The sequence below is a fragment of the Odocoileus virginianus genome, chromosome 28 (assembly GCF_023699985.2).
Source record: "Odocoileus virginianus isolate 20LAN1187 ecotype Illinois chromosome 28, Ovbor_1.2, whole genome shotgun sequence".
Lineage (NCBI taxonomy): Eukaryota > Metazoa > Chordata > Mammalia > Artiodactyla > Cervidae > Odocoileus > Odocoileus virginianus.
In genome coordinates, this window is record NC_069701.1 from 43,925,502 (window position 1) to 43,943,860 (window position 18,359).

Here is an 18,359-nt window from a genome sequence, read left to right on the forward strand (position 1 = left end):
TTCACCCACACTCCACACCTGGCCCAGTGGACCTTCACCTCTGACCCACGGCCCGTCCCCCAGCTGGCTTCTTCCTCAGCCCATGTGTCCACCCTCACCCAGCGGGGGGTCTGGGGGACCAGGCAGGGCCCCCTGCCCGCCCCACGTGCCCCTCACCCAGCACGGAGGCCTGGTTCTGGGTGACCCTGAGGCCCACTCCGCCTGGCCCGGCCGCCCTCCAGCCCCCTCCACCACCCACGTCAGGCTGTCCTGTGTCCTTGCAGCGCCGACCTCTGACCCTGCCAAATCCCGCGGGGGCACCTCTGCCCCCCTCCCTCCTGTGCTGGCCTCTTAGCGGGACGCCACCCAACCTCCCGGCAGACGGGGGTTTCTGCTTTGCTTCTGTGGCACCAACACGCGGCCTCATTCTGGGTGATCTGGGCGATCTGTGCACTCTGCCCGCGTCACAGGCCCACACGGGGCGTGGCTCCCCAGGGTGGGCCCTGGCCGCCCCGCAGCGCGGCTCCGGGGGCGGCTCTGGCTCCGCGGCCGCCGTGGTCCTTCCTGTGCCAGTGCACTGCACCTCTTGCTCTCTGTCGTCGCTGACCCCCGGAGACCCAAGGACGCTGACGTCCACGCGGATCCTGTGGCCAGTTTGCTCACTTCCTCTGAAGATCCAGCCATGCAGCCGTCTGAGCTGCGCTCACAGAGGCACCTGCGGGATGTCCCGGGCCCCACATGTCCCTGCGGGGCCAGCTGTGAAGCACCAACCTCTGCCCAGGGCTCGGGTCAGAAGATGGCAGCTGTGGCCCGCGAGTCCCCAGGACCAAGCCAGCCGCTGGCACCCCGCCCCTGGCCTCAGACCAAGCAGCCCTCTCCTGAAGGTTGGGGCCAGGATGGGAGTCCAGGTGTCCCTGGGTAAGGTGGGTGTGCTAGGGGCAGAGGTCAGGAGGGGGCTGCCAGCATCTTGTGTCCGTATTCACCTCCTTCCCCATCTCCAAGACCCCTCAGCCCTTCATCTGGGCAGAAGCTGCACCCAGCCTGACCCCCTGCGTGAGCGGGGACACCCCTCCCCCACCTGACTGGGGCAGAACCCAGGAGCACTCCTCCCCTCCCACTCCAGCCCCTGAAGCGACAGCCCTGCCAAGGCTGGACTCCAAGGGGGGGCCCAGGAGGTGGGGTGGTGGGCCGCCCCAAGCAGTCCCGGCCCCAGAGCCACGCCCAGCACCCCAGGGGGTGGGGGGCCGAGCATTGCCTGGAGGAGGCGGAGCTGTGGTGGGCCGCGCCCAGCCCCTTGTCGCCTCCTCACAGCCCGGCTGGGGCTTGGGGTGGGGCTGGGCCCGTTATCTGGTTTCTCCTGCTGCTGGGTCAGAGTTCCGGGGGTGGGGGCGGCGTGCGCTCCGTGGGGGGTGGGGATTAGTCCCTGCGGTGGCGTCCAGCCCGGCCCGAGAGGAAGAGGCGGCTCCCGACACCTGAGCCCCTCGGGGGGCAGAGGCGCTGATTAGGGTGCCGCCTGCGGCTGCGGGGTCAGCCGGTCACTGGGGCAGCGGCTCCCAGACCGCGAGGACCAGGAACTTCCTGCTCCCAAGGGGAGCGTCCCGCGGGGGCGGCAGTGAGCTCTCTGCCCCCACCTCCTGGCCACGTCCGTCCACCCCCTACCCGCCCGTCCCCCAGGCCCAGGGATCATGAGGTCATGGCTGCGGGAGCCCCTCGGCCCCCTCCTGGGCTCTGACCGGAGGGCCAGCCTGCGGGGTTAGCTCCACAGCCCACACGGCTGCGGGGCTCAGCACGGGGCAGAAGGGGTGGGAGTGGGCGACGCCGGCCAGTGGGGCTGTGTGACCTTACCCTGGCCCTCACTCAGGGTCCTCGTGGCCCCGCTGGCCTTGAGAGGCGGCCCAGCCTCGGAGAACAAAAGCCGCGGACCTGGGCCCCGAGCCCCCCAACTGCTTCCCGAGCCCCCGGCCTGTCGGAGGCAGCAGGCCTCTGTGCTGCCACCTGGTGGCGGCCGCAGACACTGCAGCCACGTCCGGCCGCCAGCCCTGGCTCCTACCCCACCCACCGCACTCGGGGCCCCAGACCCGCTCAGCCTGGGCCTGGCAGCCTGAGGTGGACGAAGTGGGCCCGATTCGCGTGTTGTCCGCTGGTCTGCTCTGGGGGCCCCCCTCCCAACATTGGTTCTCCAGGTGGGGGTCAGGGGTCGCAGTAAGGGGTGACAGGACTCCTGGGGCAGGGGTTTCCCTTGGGCCTGCACGCACACACACAGGCACCGCACACTGAGCTAGGCTCTGGCATGATGGTAGAGTCCAGAGGTCTGGGAGAAAACAGAGCCCCTCCCGTCTGACGGCTCAGCTGGGCGGACACAGGAGACTCCCGCCCTTGAACCTTCGTGCACACCCTCTGTCCATCCAAGCGCAGAGAAGACCGGTCAACAGGCCTGCCCTGTCCCGGGCCCACACCCTGGGCCCACGCCTGACCCCCCGCCCCTCTCCTGGGTATTACGGACAAGCTTAAAAAATCACACAGAGTCCAGGAATCAAAAAATGCTCCAAGTGTATTCACAAACCCTCTGGCCCTTTCCTGAGGCCCAGCGGCCAGCCGAGCAGCCCCGGTCACCACATCGAGGGAACGGTGTGATGCAGAGGCCTGGGGCCAGGAGGCTGGACCCACGGCCAGAGGAGCCTCCCCACCCCCTGCCGGCGGGGCTGGTCCTGAGCAGGCCCCTGGGGCCACTGCACACGGGGTCAGCTGGACCCTGGGAGAGACGAAAGGGGTTGGGTGGGGGGGGGCTTCCCTGGCCCGGGGCTCAGGTTCCACCGGCCTTGGAGGCCGTTGGCAGCAAATAGAAGCGTTCCTGCGGGTTTGTTGAGGAGCGCGGCCGCCAGGCCCAAGCCGGGGCTGTGGCCTCTACTGCAGGGGCCGAGCCCGCGGGGCCCTCCTCCCGCGGCGCCTGAGCCCGCTCTCCGGGCTTGGCTCCAGCTCCACCGCCGAGAGGGCAAGGCCCCCGGGGGAGTCGCACTGCAGGTCCTTGCAGCCGCACTCCTCCACCTCCGTGTAGGTGAGGGTGCGGCTCGAGCCGTCCTCGCAACGCAGGGTCACGTTCCTCAGAGAGACGCGCAGCTCGCGGCAGCAGCTGCACCGGTGCTCCACTGCGTTCGACTCCGGGGAGAACCTGTGGGCGGGGCCCGCTCAGCAGCGCCCCGCGAGGCCCCGCCCCGCGAGACCCCGCCCCGCGAGACCCCACCTCCCTAGGCCCCGCCCCTCGAGGTCCCGCCTCCTGCAGCCCCGCCTCCGCAGGGAGGGGTCCGCCAGGCTCCAGAACCACCAGCGGGCTTCTCAGTAAACAGAGGAGTGTGATTCCAAACAGGCTGAGCCACCGTCCCTGGACCCCAGCCCAGCCCCCTGCTGGCCCCTGGTCCCTCCAGTCCCTTTCCGGGGGTACTCCCCGCAGCCCCCGGCGGGAGCGCCCCGTTGAACCTTACTGAGCACTGCCCTGCAGTAGCCTTCTGTGCGGGGTGGGGGCGGGGCTCAAGGGCTTAGAGGTGGTGTCCCCGCAGGGTGGGGCGGGGTCGGGGGCCCAGGGAGTGGTGTCCCCCGCAGGGTAGTGTGGGGTCGGGGCTCACGCGCACGGGGTGGTGGCCCCGCGGGGTGGGGTTGGGGGCGGGCTCACGTACACGGAGGTGGTGTCCCCGCAGTTGCCCTGGCAGTAGGCGAGGCGCACGGGCCCGGAGGAACTGCAGCCCTGCTGCCGGAGGACCTGGAGCTGGTAGTGCATCGCGCAGGTCGACTCTGGGGAGGGTCAGGGGGTGTGCAGAGGTCAGCCCTGGCCCGGGGCAGGGTAGAATCCGCGTCCCCTCCCCGGCAGAGCCGCCCACTCACGGTTCTCGTAGGGTGAGGGGCAGGAGAGGCAACAGCCGTCCTCGCTGGGCAGAGCCTTGTCCTGTGTGGACCACGGTGCCATTGGCGGGGAGTGGGTACCAGGAGGGTGCATCCATGCCCGCCCACCTGCTGATCATGGCTACCCACTCCTGTCCAGGGACTGATCCTCCCCGGCCACCGTGGGCCCCCCAGGAAGGGCAGGCGGACTGCCGGGACTCACCGCAGGACAGTTGAGCAGGGGACACACCTTCTTTGTGGTCACCACCTCGAGCCCATCCCAGTGCTTCTCACACTTGTGCGTCACGCAGTGGTCTCCGGGGTCTGACCAGGACTCGCCCGGCTGCAGGGAGTCCCAGCCGGCAGGTAAGCAGTCCTCCCCAGGGCCCCCACCAGCTGGGGCGGGCGCTGTGTCTGTCCATCAGCCCCCAGCCCACAGGCTTCCAGAGCTCCCGCGGTTCTGCCCAGAGGCCGCCTAGCTCTGACGGCTCTCCAGGGTCCCCAGTGCGCCAGGATGCTACTCACCCTGCACCCCCACCATCGCTGTGCACTCTGCCCTCTGTCCAGGGTTGGGGCTGACCCCGCCCAGAATGCACCCCAAGGCCTTGCGGCCACTACTCACGTAGAAGAGGTGGGCGGAGCTGTCACTGGTGTTCATGATGCAGGCCACCTGCACACACTCACCACAGCACTGCCCGGCCTGAGCCTGGTACTTGAAGCCCTGAGGGAGGCAGGGCATGGCCTGAGCCCCTCTGGACGCTGCGGAGGGGGGTGTGGAGGCCGGGGTGCAGGGGCACTCACCAGGGGGCAGGAGGTACTGCAGATCTGGGTCTCACAGTTGATCGAAAAGGTGTCTGATGGGGCTCCCCCAGGCAGCTCACACCAACATTTTTCACACAGGCTCGAGGAGACCACGGCACCGGGCTGCGGGAGTCAGGGGTAGTGTCAGTGGGACAGGCCTGGTGGACTGTCCTCCCCCTGGATGACCCTTGGGAGTGCCCCCTGCCGGGGGTCCCAGTCTTGGGGACAGAGTCCCAAGGCTGCATCACATGCTCTAGAGGACCTGGCCAGGGGAAAGCTTGTCTGGGGACCTTGTCAAGTTCAGGACAAGGGCTGTGGTCCCAGGAGAGCCTACTGCTGCTCCAAAGTGCACCTTCCCCAGGCCCCGCAGGGATGCAGCCTCGGCCACGGAGAAGCTTGCAGGACGGGGACTCTGGTCCCTGCGCACCAGGGGGCCCTGACCTTCGCCAGTTCTTACCTGGTACAGGGTGCCGTTGATGCTGCAGACGCTCCAGCCTGCTCGGGGGAGAAAGAAAAGCTGCAGATGCACCCTCAGCCCCTGGAGCAGCTGCCACAGCCCCGCTTCCCCTGCCTGGCCACCACTTAGCCAGGGCACTCACTGCAGCTGTAGGTCGGGCAGCAGGCCGCCTCGCTGTAGGTCTGGATGGCGTGTGAGCCTTTTGGGCAGGCCTCGGGCTCAGGGCAGTGGCTGGTGTTACAGGCTACAGTGGACAGAGGGGGCGTCAGGGATCTGCCTCCCACCCTGGCCTGAGTGCCACCCCTATGGGGGGTCTCCAGAAATCCTGAGTTGGGTAGGACTCTGGCAGGGGGTAGGCTCTCGGAGCGGTGCCCGCTGCCAGAGGGATGAGGCTTCTGGTCAGCTCTGACCTCACCGTAGCCCACATTTCAGAGCCCTTCTGCCGGCCAGCCCGGCGCCCCCCGCCCCCACCCGGGGCTCACCGCAATGGTACTGGGGACAGCACTGGCCGGTCTGCAGGGCCTCGGGCACAGGCACGTGGCCAGACTCGGGGCAGGTGGGGGCCGGGGGGCAGGCCTGGGGCCGGCAGCTCATGGTCCGCGTGCTGCCCTCACAGGTGCACTCCTGGCAGTCCACGATGACCGTGTGGCCGGGCTGTCAGGGGAGGGAAAAGAGAGCCCATGGCCACAGCCAGAGGGGCAGAAACCCACGGCTCGGAGCCTGCAAGTGGTCTCCAGAGATGTGGGTGCAGCTGAGGCCCACAAGGGCCTGGAGGCAGGAGGCGGTCCTGCACGCCGTGGCTCTGCAGGGGTGGGTGGGAGGGGTCCCCGGGAAGACAGGGTGCACCGGCCCCAGGGCCGCGCATGGGGGTCCTGACTCTTGCCAGAGAACCCCAGCCGCCCTCCTACCTATCCTGTGAGTCTCCAGGGCTGAGAGAAGCCCCCAGCCCCTGAGGGCCCCACACTCACCTCCACAGGCTCCCCACTGGGCCCCAGGCAAGCTGGAGGAAAAGAGGAAAGATCACTGCTGGGCCACCTTGGCCCCCAGCCCGTCACGGCCAGACCCAGTCTGGGGCCAGGGGGACCCCAGGTCATGGCAGAAAGCCCTGGGGTCCGGCTGAAAAGCCAGGGGCAGTGCCTGGAAGCCCAGAGCCCAGCCCGGGGAGCCCAGCCTGGGAACCTACTGTTGCAGTCAGCGGGCACGCAGACCTCCTTGCTCGAGCTGTAGAACATCGTGCCCTGCGGGCAGAAGCAGCCTTCCGTGATGGGACTGGCTCCCAGGAAGGCCCTATGGGGAGTGGGAGCAGAGGGTGAGCGGGCCGCGCCCTCCGGGAGGGGACACAGGCTGGACCAGGGAAGGGGTCCCCACGGTAGCAGGCAAGTGCTTACGGGGCGCTGGTGCTGCTGTCCATGCAACAGTAGGAGGGGGTGGGCGGGCCGCAGGGCCGGTACTCCATGCCAGCAAGGCAGGTGAAGGCTGTGTGGGGCGGGGAGGACGCGCCTGAGGCCGCAGGGCACCAGCCTCGGGCCCTGACCTGGGCCCCACTGGCAGGCGAGGCCAGGAGCTCTCGGGCCAGGACCTGCTGGTCGAGCCCTGACCTCTGCACCCCAAGACCAGACGCTCTCACCTGGATGCCCCCTCTTGTCTCTCAGGAAACAAATGCTCTCCATCCTGGGCCCAGCCCTCCTCCTCCTCCCAGAAGCCCACCTTGACCACCCAGGCCCACCCACTGATCGCACACTGCGCCGATCCTCTTGAATGCCACTGCCCAGAGGGAGGGGGAGGGGGTGGACACGCACGGCACGTGTAGTTGGTCTGGCCCCGCCAGTCGACGCAGACACCAAGGGAGGCACAGAGGGCAGCGTAGAGCTCTAGGGCAGAGCACATCACGTCCATGCCGGGCATGTGGCACTGGTCGAAGATGCAGCCTTGGTAGTACGGCCAGGGCGGGATTAGCGCGTGGCACAGCTTGAAGGGCCTGCGGCACAAACATGCGGGTCGTGGGCAGTGCCGGGGAGGGGCTGCTCGGCTGCGGGCTTTCCCCGAAAGGGCCCCGAGGGAGGGACGTCGCTGGGCCGACCCACGTGCCCGGGGGCCCCAGCCCCTGGGGCCATCTGTGTGTGGTGGGGTGGGTGTCTGGCTGAACATAGTTTTTCTTTCTGCAAATTCTCCGCTGAGTTCCCCGGGGCCTGCCCACCCAGCGCCATGCTGGCTGAGGACTTGTGGCCATGAGCTGCCGCAGAGCCTGAGGCTGCCCCGCAGCCAGCCTCCACGGGGCTCTGCACCCGGCATCCCAGCAGCTGTGACCCCCTCTCCCTCGCAGCCCCTTGCAGGCCCACCTCTTCCCACCAGCCCGGCAGCGTGGGGTCAACAGGACTACTAGCACCCCTGCCTTTGCCCCAGCCCTGCCCCAGAATCTCACTTGCTCAGAATGAGCTGGCAGATTGGTGAAGGTGGGCACGGGGTGGGCGAGGTCCTGGGCTCCACTGGGGTAGGCGTCGGGGGAGGCCCGTTGCAGGGCGGCTGGCCAGGGTATGTCACCTTCCAGTGGCCGGACATGTCAGAGCAGGAGGCCACCACCGCGCCCCCAGGCAGGCGGCAATCATCCTTCTGGTCATTGGTGCAGGTGCCTGCAGCGTGGAGGTGGTGGTCAGGGGGCCTCCTGCGCCCCGCCGGGGGCTCAGCGTCCCTGAGCCGAGGGTCGGGCCCAGCATCTCCAGGCAGCACTCGATGGAGTGTGTGAACCTGCCTCTCCACCTCTGTGTGCTTCCTTTCCCTCCAAGAAGCCAGACCCCGGGGCCATTCCCAGGAAGGATGACGGGGGTGGTCCTCAGGTGTGGGTCACGTGGCTGGGCCCTGGGCGCAGGGCCCTGGGCCCTGTGGTCGCACATTCTTGGTGCAACCAGAAAGCAGAATTGCCTGTAGGCTCAGCACCATGCAGTGGCCTCAGCCCGGGGCCAAAAGTGCAGCTCCGGGGGCGGGGGGAGACACAACCAAGGCCAACCGTTCTCACACCAGACACAGTCAGCCACGTTGAATGACCACGGACATGGCCCGGAGCCAGGAGGGTGGGGAGTGGGAGCCGGGCACCCACCACACTGCCCTTCTGTGTTGTTGGCAAACTTGCTGAAGGGCACTTCCACGGAGAAGATGAGGCCGCTGAACATGACCTGGACGCCGAGCTCAGGAATGCTCACATACATCTTGATGCCAACTTGGGAGACGGCAATGCCGTCTTTCTGGAAGCCGGGCCTGACCACCTTGCCATTAAAAATGATCTGGACGGTGACCAGCGAGGAACAGAATGAGAGGGGCAGGGGCGGTGGTGATCAGCCAGCGCCCGGCGCCCTCAGCCCGCCCGGCACTTGTGGGAGTCGCCCTGCCACGTGCCTACCTCGTTGGTCATCACCCCGCGGACGGCCTTGTGGGTCAGCATGACGCGGTTCTCCTGGTACTCAACGATGATGGACTGTGGGCAGGACAGCCCGTCCTTCGCGTCGCAGAAATAGTTCTCGACCAGCACGCGGAAGTGGCCGTACACCGGCACGATCTGCTGCACCAGCACGTACGTGCAGTTGTCCAGGAACGTGTAGTAGGTGCCGTCGAACGTGATGTAGTGTGGGTCCCCCCAGCCGCTGCACACGCCTGCACAGGGGAGCCAGCGCCTGACGGGCTGCACTGCCGCCCCCGCCCCAGGGACACGTGGTCCCACACCAAGCGGAGCAGGTGACTGCCCTGCCGTCGGGGCCCACGCGCCGGCACCGCACAGAACTCTGTTCAGCAGGCGCCCGAAGCGGACCAGACTCCCTCCGCCTCCTCACCCCTGCGCGGCCCGGGGACTCCAGGCCCGGGCAGGGCTCCGCGCGGCACCTTGGTGGAGGCTGAGCGCCACCACTGGTGCCTTGATCTTGGGGCGTCCTCCCTGGGTCCAGCCTGATTCCGTTCTGCCCTCTCTGCCTCCGCCCCTGCGCCCCGCCCCGCCACGCCCAGCCACGCCCAGTCCTGTCCAGCCGCTGAGCCCCGCCCTGCCCCGCCCCGCGCACTCACACGGGCACTGGTAGTGTGAGCAGCAGCTGTCATGGTCAGCCACCTGCACGGCGGGGTAGCCATTGGCACAGGTGGGCTTCTGCACCTTCGGACAGTGGCGCGGGCTCACCGTGATGACCCCGTTGCCCTGGCAGGTGGCCTCAGAGCAGTTGGGCATGGGCCAGGTTTCACCTGTCTGTGGAAGCAGAGAAAGCTACAGGACCTCGTTCCCGCCTGGCACCTACCCCACGGGGCTCAGCATGCGCCTGGGTCTCCCCGGGGAGAAGAGCCACCCTTCTGGGACTAGGGGCCAGCCCTGCCCCAGTCCTCTCCTTCCCCAGACCCACCCAGAGGGCACAGGGCTGAGTAGGGGGAACTCTGGCTGGTGAAGGCGTGCCACCCCTTTCCACCGTGCCCCCTGCCTCCAACTCTTTGGTCTCCAGTCCTTGGCTGTTTCACCCACCCCCAAGAAACAACAGCCTGCTCCAGCCCACTTTACAGGGAAGAGAATCTCAACCTTGGGCCCCGTGCTCCTGGCGCCCCCATCCAGAAGAGCTGGAGACCAGATGGCTGCTTGTCATGGCCAGCCTGCATCAGCCCAGGAGTCACTGACCTTCACCCACGCTTCATGCCACACTCTCTAGTTGGAAACCACTGAGGGTCCCTTCCCAGGCCCCCTGAGCCCCTGAGAAGGGCAGGAGAGGTGAGGTTACCGTTCTTGGGGGAACTGCATTTGGGCACCCTTGTGGAGGGACCGACACATAAGTAGAAGGGGAGGACTCTGGTGGGGAGGTGGTCGGAGTGGGAGGTGGCATGCTGGTGGGACAGGAGGGGGCCATCTGCTTGACCACGTGGCAGTCCAGGCTGCAAAAGGCATAATAGCAGTGGCCCAATAGGTCGGTCACTTCATAGATGATGGATCCTGCAGGACAAAGGAAGAGGCAGGCACTGAAGGCCAGGAAGTAACTCCAGAGAAGAGCTGGCCTGACTGGGGCCCTCCAACCCAGGTCTAGACTTCATCTTCATGGAGAGCTTACTGTGATCCTGGACACAGACCTAGCCTGTCACAGACAAGACACACCTGTGTCTCCTGCACACTGAGGCTTTGAGAGGAGGGCACCGGGACCAGAGGGGGCACAACCACACACAGGGGAAGAGTCTACATACCTGAGGGATACAACGTGCCGGACGCGTTGCAGTAGCAGGCTGTGGTCCCAGATGAGGAGGGGGTAGTCGCAGATGTAGAAAGAGAGGTTGCACTGGTTGTAGGAGCCGAGGTTGTGCTCCTTGTCTGCACTGGGGTTGCACTGGTTGTAGGAGCCGAGGTTGTGCCGCTTGTCTGCTCAGAGCTTGCACTGGTTGTAGGAGCCGAGGTTGTGACGCTTGTCTGCACAGAGGTTGCACTGGTTGCTTTAGGAGCCGAGGTTGTGCTCCTTGTCTGCACAGAGGTTGTACTGGTTGTAGGAGCCAAGGTTGTGCCGCTTGTCTGCTCAGAGCTTGCACTGGTTGTAGGAGCCGAGGTTGTGACGCTTGTCTGCACAGAGGTTGCACTGGTTGTAGGAGCCGAGGTTGTGCTCCTTGTCTGCTCAGAGGTTGCACTGGTTGTAGGAGCCGAGGTTGTGCTCCTTGTCTGCACAGAGTTGCACTGGTTGTAGAGCCAGGGTTGTGCCTCCTTGTCTGCACAGGAGCTTGCAGCTGGTTGTAGGAGCCGAGGTTTGACGCTTGTCCCCTTGTCTGCCAGCCCTGTCAGAGCTTGCACTGGTTGTAGGAGCCGAGGTTGTGCTCCTTGTCTGCACAGAGGTTGCACTGGTTGTAGGAGCCGAGGTTGTGCTCCTTGTCTGCTCAGAGCTTGCACTGGTTGTAGGAGCCGAGGTTGTGCTCCTTGTCTGCACAGGGGTTGCACTGGTTGTAGGAGCCGAGGTTGTGCTCCTTGTCTGCACAGGGGTTGCACTGGTTGTAGGAGCCGAGGTTGTGCTCCTTGTCTGCTCAGAGCTTGCACTGGTTGTAGGAGCCGAAGTTGTGCTCCTTGTCTGCACAGGGGTTACACTGGTTGTAGGAGCCAAGGTTGTGCCGCTTGTCTGCACAGAGGTTGCACTGGATGTGGCCTGGTGGACGGTGGTCCCTGAGTGCACACTGACGCTCACACTGGTGGTGCTGGCTCCTGTGACAGTGGGTGGAGGGCAGTGTTCCTGGGGCTCGCAGCACAGCACTCTGATCTGGTAGTTGAGGCACGTGCTGGTCTCACCCTTCTGGTCCTGGTTCCGGCACAGCAGGCCCATGTCCTGGCGGCACTGCACCACCTGGCCCAGCTCGTGGATGCTGACCCCGGGGTGGCTCTCGGCTTGGCACTCCACTCTGCTGATGGATTCGGGTCGGTGGCAGATGAGGTCTCCATTCCTCAGGATGTTGCTGAAGGTTTCATTGTCTCCCCCGTGGGGCCCAGGCATGGGGAAGTCCACATCGAACCACTTGGTCCACCTGCACTCTGGCTTGCATGGTGTGGTCCCCGGTGGGGACAGGGTGGTCTCGGATGTAGGAACAGAGGTTCCACTGGTTGTAGGAGCCGAAGTTGTGCTGCCTGTGTGCACAGAAGTTGAGCTCGTTTTAGGAGCCGAGGTTGTGCTCCTTGTCTGCACAGAGCTTGCACTTGTAAGAGCTGATGTTGCGCTGCCTGTGTGCATGGAGGTTGCACTGGTTGTAGGAGCCGAGGTTGTGCTCCTTGTCTGCACTGGGGTTGCACTGGTTGTAGGAGCCGAGGTTGTTCTCTCTGTCTGCTCAGAGCTTGCACTGGTTGTAGGAGCCGAGGTTGTGCTCCTTGTCTGCTCAGACCTTGCACTGGTTGTAGGAGCCGAGGTTGTGCTCCTTGTCTGCACAGAGCTTGCACTTGTAAGAGCTGATGTTGTGCTGCCTGTGTGCATGGAGGTTGCACTGGTTGTAGGAGCCGAGGTTGTGCTCCTTGTCTGCACAGAGGTTGCACTGGTTGTAGGAGCCAAGGTTGTGCCGCTTGTCTGCACAGGGGTTGCACTGGTTGTAGGAGCCGAGGTTGTGCTCCTTGTCTGCACAGAGGTTGCACTGGTTGTAGGAGCCGAGGTTGTTCTCTCTGTCTGCTCAGAGCTTGCACTGGTTGTAGGAGCCGAGGTTGTGCTCCTTGTCTGCTCAGAGCTTGCACTGGTTGTAGGAGCCGAGGTTGTGCCGCTTGTCTGCACAGAGCTTGCACTGGTTGTAGGAGCTGAGGTTGTGCTCCTTGTCTGCACAGGGGTTGCACTGGTTGTAGGAGCCGAGGTTGTGCTCCTTGTCTGCTCAGAGCTTGCACTGGTTGTAGGAGCCGAGGTTGTGCTCCTTGTCTGCACAGGGGTTGCACTGGTTGTAGGAGCCGAGGTTGTGCTCCTTGTCTGCACAGGGGTTGCACTGGTTGTAGGAGCCGAGGTTGTGCTCCTTGTCTGCTCAGAGCTTGCACTGGTTGTAGGAGCCGAGGTTGTGCCGCTTGTCTGCTCAGAGCTTGCACTGGTTGTAGGAGCCGAGGTTGTGCTCCTTGTCTGCACAGGGTTGCACTGGTTGTAGGAGCCGAGGTTGTGCTCCTTGTCTGCTCAGAGCTTGCACTGGTTGTAGGAGCCGAGGTTGTGCTCCTTGTCTGCTCAGAGCTTGCACTGGTTGTAGGAGCCGAGGTTGTGCTCCTTGTCTGCACAGAGGTTGCACTGGTTGTAGGAGCTGAGGTTGTGCCGCTTGTCTGCACAGGGGTTGCACTGGTTGTAGGAGCCGAGGTTGTGCTCCTTGTCTGCTCAGAGGTTGCACTGGTTGTAGGAGCCGAGGTTGTGCTCCTTGTCTGCTCAGAGCTTGCACTGGTTGTAGGAGCCGAGGTTGTGCTCCTTGTCTGCACAGGGGTTGCACTGGTTGTAGGAGCCGAGGTTGTGCTCCTTGTCTGCTCAGAGCTTGCACTGGTTGTAGGAGCCGAGGTTGTGCTCCTTGTCTGCTCAGAGCTTGCACTGGTTGTAGGAGCCGAGGTTGTGCTCCTTGTCTGCACAGAGCTTGCACTGGTTGTAGGAGCCGAGGTTGTGCCGCTTGTCTGCACAGAGGTTGCACTGGTTGTAGGAGCCGAGGTTGTGCTCCTTGTCTGCTCAGAGCTTGCACTGGTTGTAGGAGCCGAGGTTGTGCTCCTTGTCTGCACAGAGGTTGCACTGGTTGTAGGAGCCGAGGTTGTGCTCCTTGTCTGCACAGAGGTTGCACTGGTTGTAGGAGCCGAGGTTGTGCTCCTTGTCTGCACAGGGGTTGCACTGGTTGTAGGAGCCGAGGTTGTGCTCCTTGTCTGCTCAGAGCTTGCACTGGTTGTAGGAGCCGAGGTTGTGCTCCTTGTCTGCTCAGAGCTTGCACTGGTTGTAGGAGCCGAGGTTGTGCTCCTTGTCTGCACAGAGCTTGCACTGGTTGTAGGAGCCGAGGTTGTGCCGCTTGTCTGCACAGAGGTTGCACTGGTTGTAGGAGCCGAGGTTGTGCTCCTTGTCTGCTCAGAGCTTGCACTGGTTGTAGGAGCCGAGGTTGTGCTCCTTGTCTGCTCAGAGCTTGCACTGGTTGTAGGAGCCGAGGTTGTGCTCCTTGTCTGCACAGGGGTTGCACTGGTTGTAGGAGCCGAGGTTGTTCTCTCTGTCTGCTCAGAGCTTGCACTGGTTGTAGGAGCCGAGGTTGTGCCGCTTGTCTGCACAGGGGTTGCACTGGTTGTAGGAGCCGAGGTTGTGCCGCTTGTCTGCACAGAGGTTGCACTGGTTGTAGGAGCCGAGGTTGTGCTCTTTGTCTGCACAGAGCTTGCACTGGTTGTAGGAGCCGAGGTTGTGCTCCTCGTCTGCTCAGAGCTTGCACTGGTTGTAGGAGCCGAGGTTGTGCTCCTTGTCTGCTCAGAGCTTGCACTGGTTGTAGGAGCCGAGGTTGTGCTCCTTGTCTGCTCAGAGCTTGCACTGGTTGTAGGAGCCGAGGTTGTGCTCCTTGTCTGCACAGAGCTTGCACTGGTTGTAGGAGCCGAGGTTGTGCCGCTTGTCTGCACAGAGGTTGCACTGGTTGTAGGAGCCGAGGTTGTGCTCCTTGTCTGCTCAGAGGTTGCACTGGTTGTAGGAGCCGAGGTTGTGCTCCTCGTCTGCTCAGAGCTTGCACTGGTTGTAGGAGCCGAGGTTGTGCTCCTTGTCTGCACAGAGGTTGCACTGGTTGTAGGAGCCGAGGTTGTGCTCCTTGTCTGCTCAGAGGTTGCACTGGTTGTAGGAGCCGAGGTTGTGCTCCTTGTCTGCACAGAGCTTGCACTGGTTGTAGGAGCCGAGGTTGTGCTCCTTGTCTGCACAGAGGTTGCACTGGTTGTAGGAGCCGAGGTTGTGCTCCTTGTCTGCACAGAGCTTGCACTGGTTGTAGGAGCCGAGGTTGTGCTCCTTGTCTGCACAGAGGTTGCACTGGTTGTAGGAGCCGAGGTTGTGCTCCTTGTCTGCACAGAGCTTGCACTGGTTGTAGGAGCCGAGGTTGTGCTCCTTGTCTGCTCAGAGCTTGCACTGGTTGTAGGAGCCGAGGTTGTGCTCCTTGTCTGCTCAGAGCTTGCACTGGTTGTAGGAGCCGAGGTTGTGCCGCTTGTCTGCACAGGGGTTGCACTGGTTGTAGGAGCCGAGGTTGTTCCGCTTGTCTGCTCAGAGCTTGCACTGGTTGTAGGAGCCGAGGTTGTGCTCCTTGTCTGCTCAGAGCTTGCACTGGTTGTAGGAGCCGAGGTTGTGCCGCTTGTCTGCTCAGAGCTTGCACTGGTTGTAGGAGCCGAGGTTGTGCCGCTTGTCTGCTCAGAGCTTGCACTGGTTGTAGGAGCCGAGGTTGTGCCGCTTGTCTGCACAGAGCTTGCACTGGATGTGGCCTGGTGGACGGTGGTCGCTGAGTGCACACTGACGCTCACACTGGTGGTGCTGGCTCCTGTGACAGTGGGTGGAGGGCAGTGTTCCTGGGGCTCGCAGCACAGCACTCTTATCTGGTAGTTGAGGCACGTGCTGGTCTCACCCTTCTGGTCCTGGTTCCGGCACAGCAGGCCCACGTCCTGGTGGCACTGCACCACCTGGCCCAGCTCGTGGATGCTGACCCCGGGGTGGCTCTCGGCTTGGCACTCCACTCTGCTGATGGATTCGGGTCGGTGGCAGATGAGGTCTCCATTCCTCAGGATGTTGCTGAAGGTTTCATTGTCTCCCCCGTGGGGCCCGGGCATGGGGAAGTCCACATCGAACCACTTGGTCCACCTGCACTCTGGCTTGCAGGGGGTGGTCCCTGGAGAGGATTGCTGATGTGTGCTGGTTGTGACTGGTCCTGCTGTGGTCCCGTGACGCGAGCCAGTAGTGCTGAGTCCGGTGGACGTGGAGAGGGTCCCCGTGGTCCAGGCGGTGCTGGCTTCAGTTGGGGCTGTCTGCGTGGCGGCAGATGTCGCAGGCGAAGGGCTGTGTGTCCTGCAAGTGTCCACCGGCTCACAGCACAGGAAGCGGACGTTGTAGTTGTAGCAGATGGGGGGCAGCTGGTCCTCGTTCCGGCAAATCAGGCCCACGGATTTGTTACAGATCACGTCCTGGCCCAGCTCCTGCAGTGGGGTGTCAGGGAAGCGCTCTGCCCGGCACTGCACATTCTTGGGCTCTGCACAGAATTTATAACCTTCGGCTCTGAGATTCGGAATAGTATCAAAATCTCCACTGTTTCTCCCCGGCCCAGGGTAGCTGCCGTCCATCCACTCAGTCCAGTTGCATAAAACTTGTAAACAAGTGACCGTGGTGACCATGGTGGGCTCAGTTGGAGGCCTCTCTGGGGACGTTGAAGCTGTGGTCAACACAAAAGTTGTGCTTGAAATAGTTGTTGAGACTGGCACTAGGCTGGGAGTCAAGAGGGTTGTTTTCCCAGGAGTCAAGTGACCTGTGCTGGGTGTAGAGGGTCCTGGGATGGGTGTTGAGGTTCCTGGGACAGGTGCTGAGGTTCCTGGGACAGGTGTTGAGGTGCCTGGGACAGGTGTAGGGGTTCCTGGGACGGGTGTAAAGGTTCCTGGGCCCTCGAGGACACCCCGCCCCACCCCTCTGTCAGCATCAGCTGCCAGGGCATTTCACCGCATCTGTCTGCCCCGACCGGGGCTTGGGAGGCAGGGCACCCACACCTGGCAGGTGTGGAGGTCCCCACTCCTGAGTCAAGAGGTGAGTTGAGCTTGTGTAAGGAAGCCTGCTCCCTGGAACCTAAGCCCAGAGTTCCAGAGGCTCGTTACCCTTTGGGGAAGCTCTAATAAGGCCCTGAGGTGCCCCTGGAAGAGTGAGGACTCAGAGGGGCCTTGAGGGCAGCAGGTCTGGGCAGGGGTGCTCGAGCTGGGCTTCCCCAGGTCCTCTTTCCGGGGACTGTCCTGGGACACCTCCGCTTACAGCGCCTGCCCCTCGCTGGGAGCCTCAGCCCCAAAAGCACAGCAGGGGCATCAGTCCTGCCAGGGGGCCTCGAGGAGGCTGGCCCTTTCTGGCTGCAGGGTGACCGGCCCAGGGGCACGGGCTCTGCTGGGTCCCGGCTCCTTCCTGACTCAGGGCGGGGGTGGGGGAGCAGCCCTGCGCGGTACCCACGCGTCTGCCTTACCCGGCAGGGATGTCGAGAAGGAGAAGATGGTCTGGGGGGTGGGCGTGGTGGGGCTGCAGGGGTAGACCAGTCTCTCGATGGTGCCGTTGGCCCCACAGCGGGCCAAGATGCAGCTCCCCAAACCGTCCGTTGTTCGGTAGATTTCGTCCCCGGGATGGAACTGCTTCCCGCCATAGGTGCAGATGCAAGCTGTTGGGAGCAGAGCGCCAGCGTTACTGGGTGGGGATGCGGGCAGGAGCCCCGGGCCCCAGGCACAAGGAGGGCTGTCCACTGCTCACCGTTTGCGGCATAGGCACACTGCACGCCGCCCTCAGTGCAGATGCTGGTGACAGGAGAAAGGTGAGTCGGCGTGCCAGGTGTCCCCTGGTCTGTGCCGAGGGGCAGGCAGGCAGAAGCCACCCCGCTGGGTCCCTGCGGCCAGGCCTTAGCCCAGAGGTCACGCCCTCTCGGGGAGCCCTTCAGCCAATGAGCAGAGGTGGTTCCAGCACATCCTCTGGACCCAAGGACCTTCCAGGCCACTTCCTCCCCAGGGCCTCTTCCTGGGGAGGGCTCCTCGGGTTCCCTTCTGCCTGCCTCCTTCACCTCCAGGCCTCCCCTCCTCGTCCAGCAGCGAGGAGACTCCCCATGGACCCCCACCGAGACCCAGAACAGGGCACCCCTCTGGCCCTGAAGGTGGGAGTCCCTGCTGGGAGGCGGCCGGGCGAATCCCCCACATGCTCCAGGTCCTCGCAGCTCCGGCCAGACTCACCAGGAGTAGCAGTTCCTGTCCGAGGGCACCTTGGAGCCTGGCCAGAAGGACTGGCCTCCAGCATGGCAGGTTGGTGGTGGGGATGGGGTCGGGCATGAAGCCACACATTGCATCTGGTCCTCATCGAAGATGGGGGCTTCTGGTGGGCACTTGGGGTAGCAGCCTGCGGGCCAGAGCGATGTGAGTCCCAGCCGGGCCGATCACCTGCTACCTCGCTCCCACCTCGGCTCAGGCCCCAGCCCTGGACCTCACCCCCCAGGCAGCGGGGAACTCGAGGCTACGGCCACAAAGGCACCTTGATGGACCTGGGGGGATCCAGCTGGGTCAACGGTCCCAGGATGGCCAGGACAGACCCCAGCCCCGACCCAGGGTCCCCAGCATGGCCCCCCCTCACCCTGCCCCGGACCAGCAGGGCAGCCCACCTTCCAAGCTGTGGGTGTCGTGCCAGCACTGGCCACTGGGGTTCCGGCAGGTCTTCAGACAGGGCGCCCCGCAGGAGAGGTAGTGCCATTCGCACTGGCCCTGGGGGTTGTAGTAGTCGCAGAACAGAGCTGTGGATGAGGGGTCAGCTCAGGGCCAGGCGTTCGGCCCGGAAGGCCCAAGGCGGGGGGCTGCTCCTGGAAGGGCAGCCCGGGGCCACCCCCACACCCCGATCCTTGCTCTGAAGACATGTCTCTCCTCTGTGCCCCCGAATGTAGCCTCAGAGGGTGTGGGCCTAGGAAGCCCGTAGGCAAGAGGGGGCAGGTGGCCAGCTTCTTGGGGACACCCGCCCCCTGCGCCCAGGCCCTGGGGCAGGAAGGGAGCTCTGCTGATTCCCCGCCTCCCCTCCTACTCTCAGCCCAGCTCTCGTGACCCCCTGCACCCCCACACCACCCAGGGAGGCAG

General features: G+C 64.3%; 1 protein-coding gene across 1 annotated transcript in view; it reads right to left on the minus strand.

The window, feature by feature from the left end:
• Positions 1-2,883: 2,883 nt before the first annotated feature.
• The window catches only part of MUC5AC (mucin 5AC, oligomeric mucus/gel-forming), a 29,535-nt gene continuing 14,059 nt past the window's right edge, over positions 2,884-18,359 (minus strand). Inside the window, 28 exon segments of the mRNA XM_070457094.1 lie at positions 2,884-3,050; positions 3,275-3,289; positions 3,606-3,630; positions 3,632-3,765; positions 3,856-3,916; positions 4,076-4,195; positions 4,475-4,573; positions 4,654-4,776; positions 5,111-5,148; positions 5,253-5,354; positions 6,294-6,397; positions 6,499-6,586; positions 6,910-7,088; positions 7,533-7,740; positions 8,205-8,388; positions 8,505-8,755; positions 9,158-9,332; positions 9,850-10,084; positions 11,615-11,734; positions 12,306-12,601; positions 12,784-13,439; positions 14,094-14,631; positions 15,042-15,965; positions 15,967-16,166; positions 16,727-16,915; positions 17,005-17,048; positions 17,475-17,637; positions 17,897-18,025. Coding sequence (XP_070313195.1) covers positions 2,884-3,050; positions 3,275-3,289; positions 3,606-3,630; positions 3,632-3,765; positions 3,856-3,916; positions 4,076-4,195; positions 4,475-4,573; positions 4,654-4,776; positions 5,111-5,148; positions 5,253-5,354; positions 6,294-6,397; positions 6,499-6,586; positions 6,910-7,088; positions 7,533-7,740; positions 8,205-8,388; positions 8,505-8,755; positions 9,158-9,332; positions 9,850-10,084; positions 11,615-11,734; positions 12,306-12,601; positions 12,784-13,439; positions 14,094-14,631; positions 15,042-15,965; positions 15,967-16,166; positions 16,727-16,915; positions 17,005-17,048; positions 17,475-17,637; positions 17,897-18,025 — 5,567 coding nt within the window.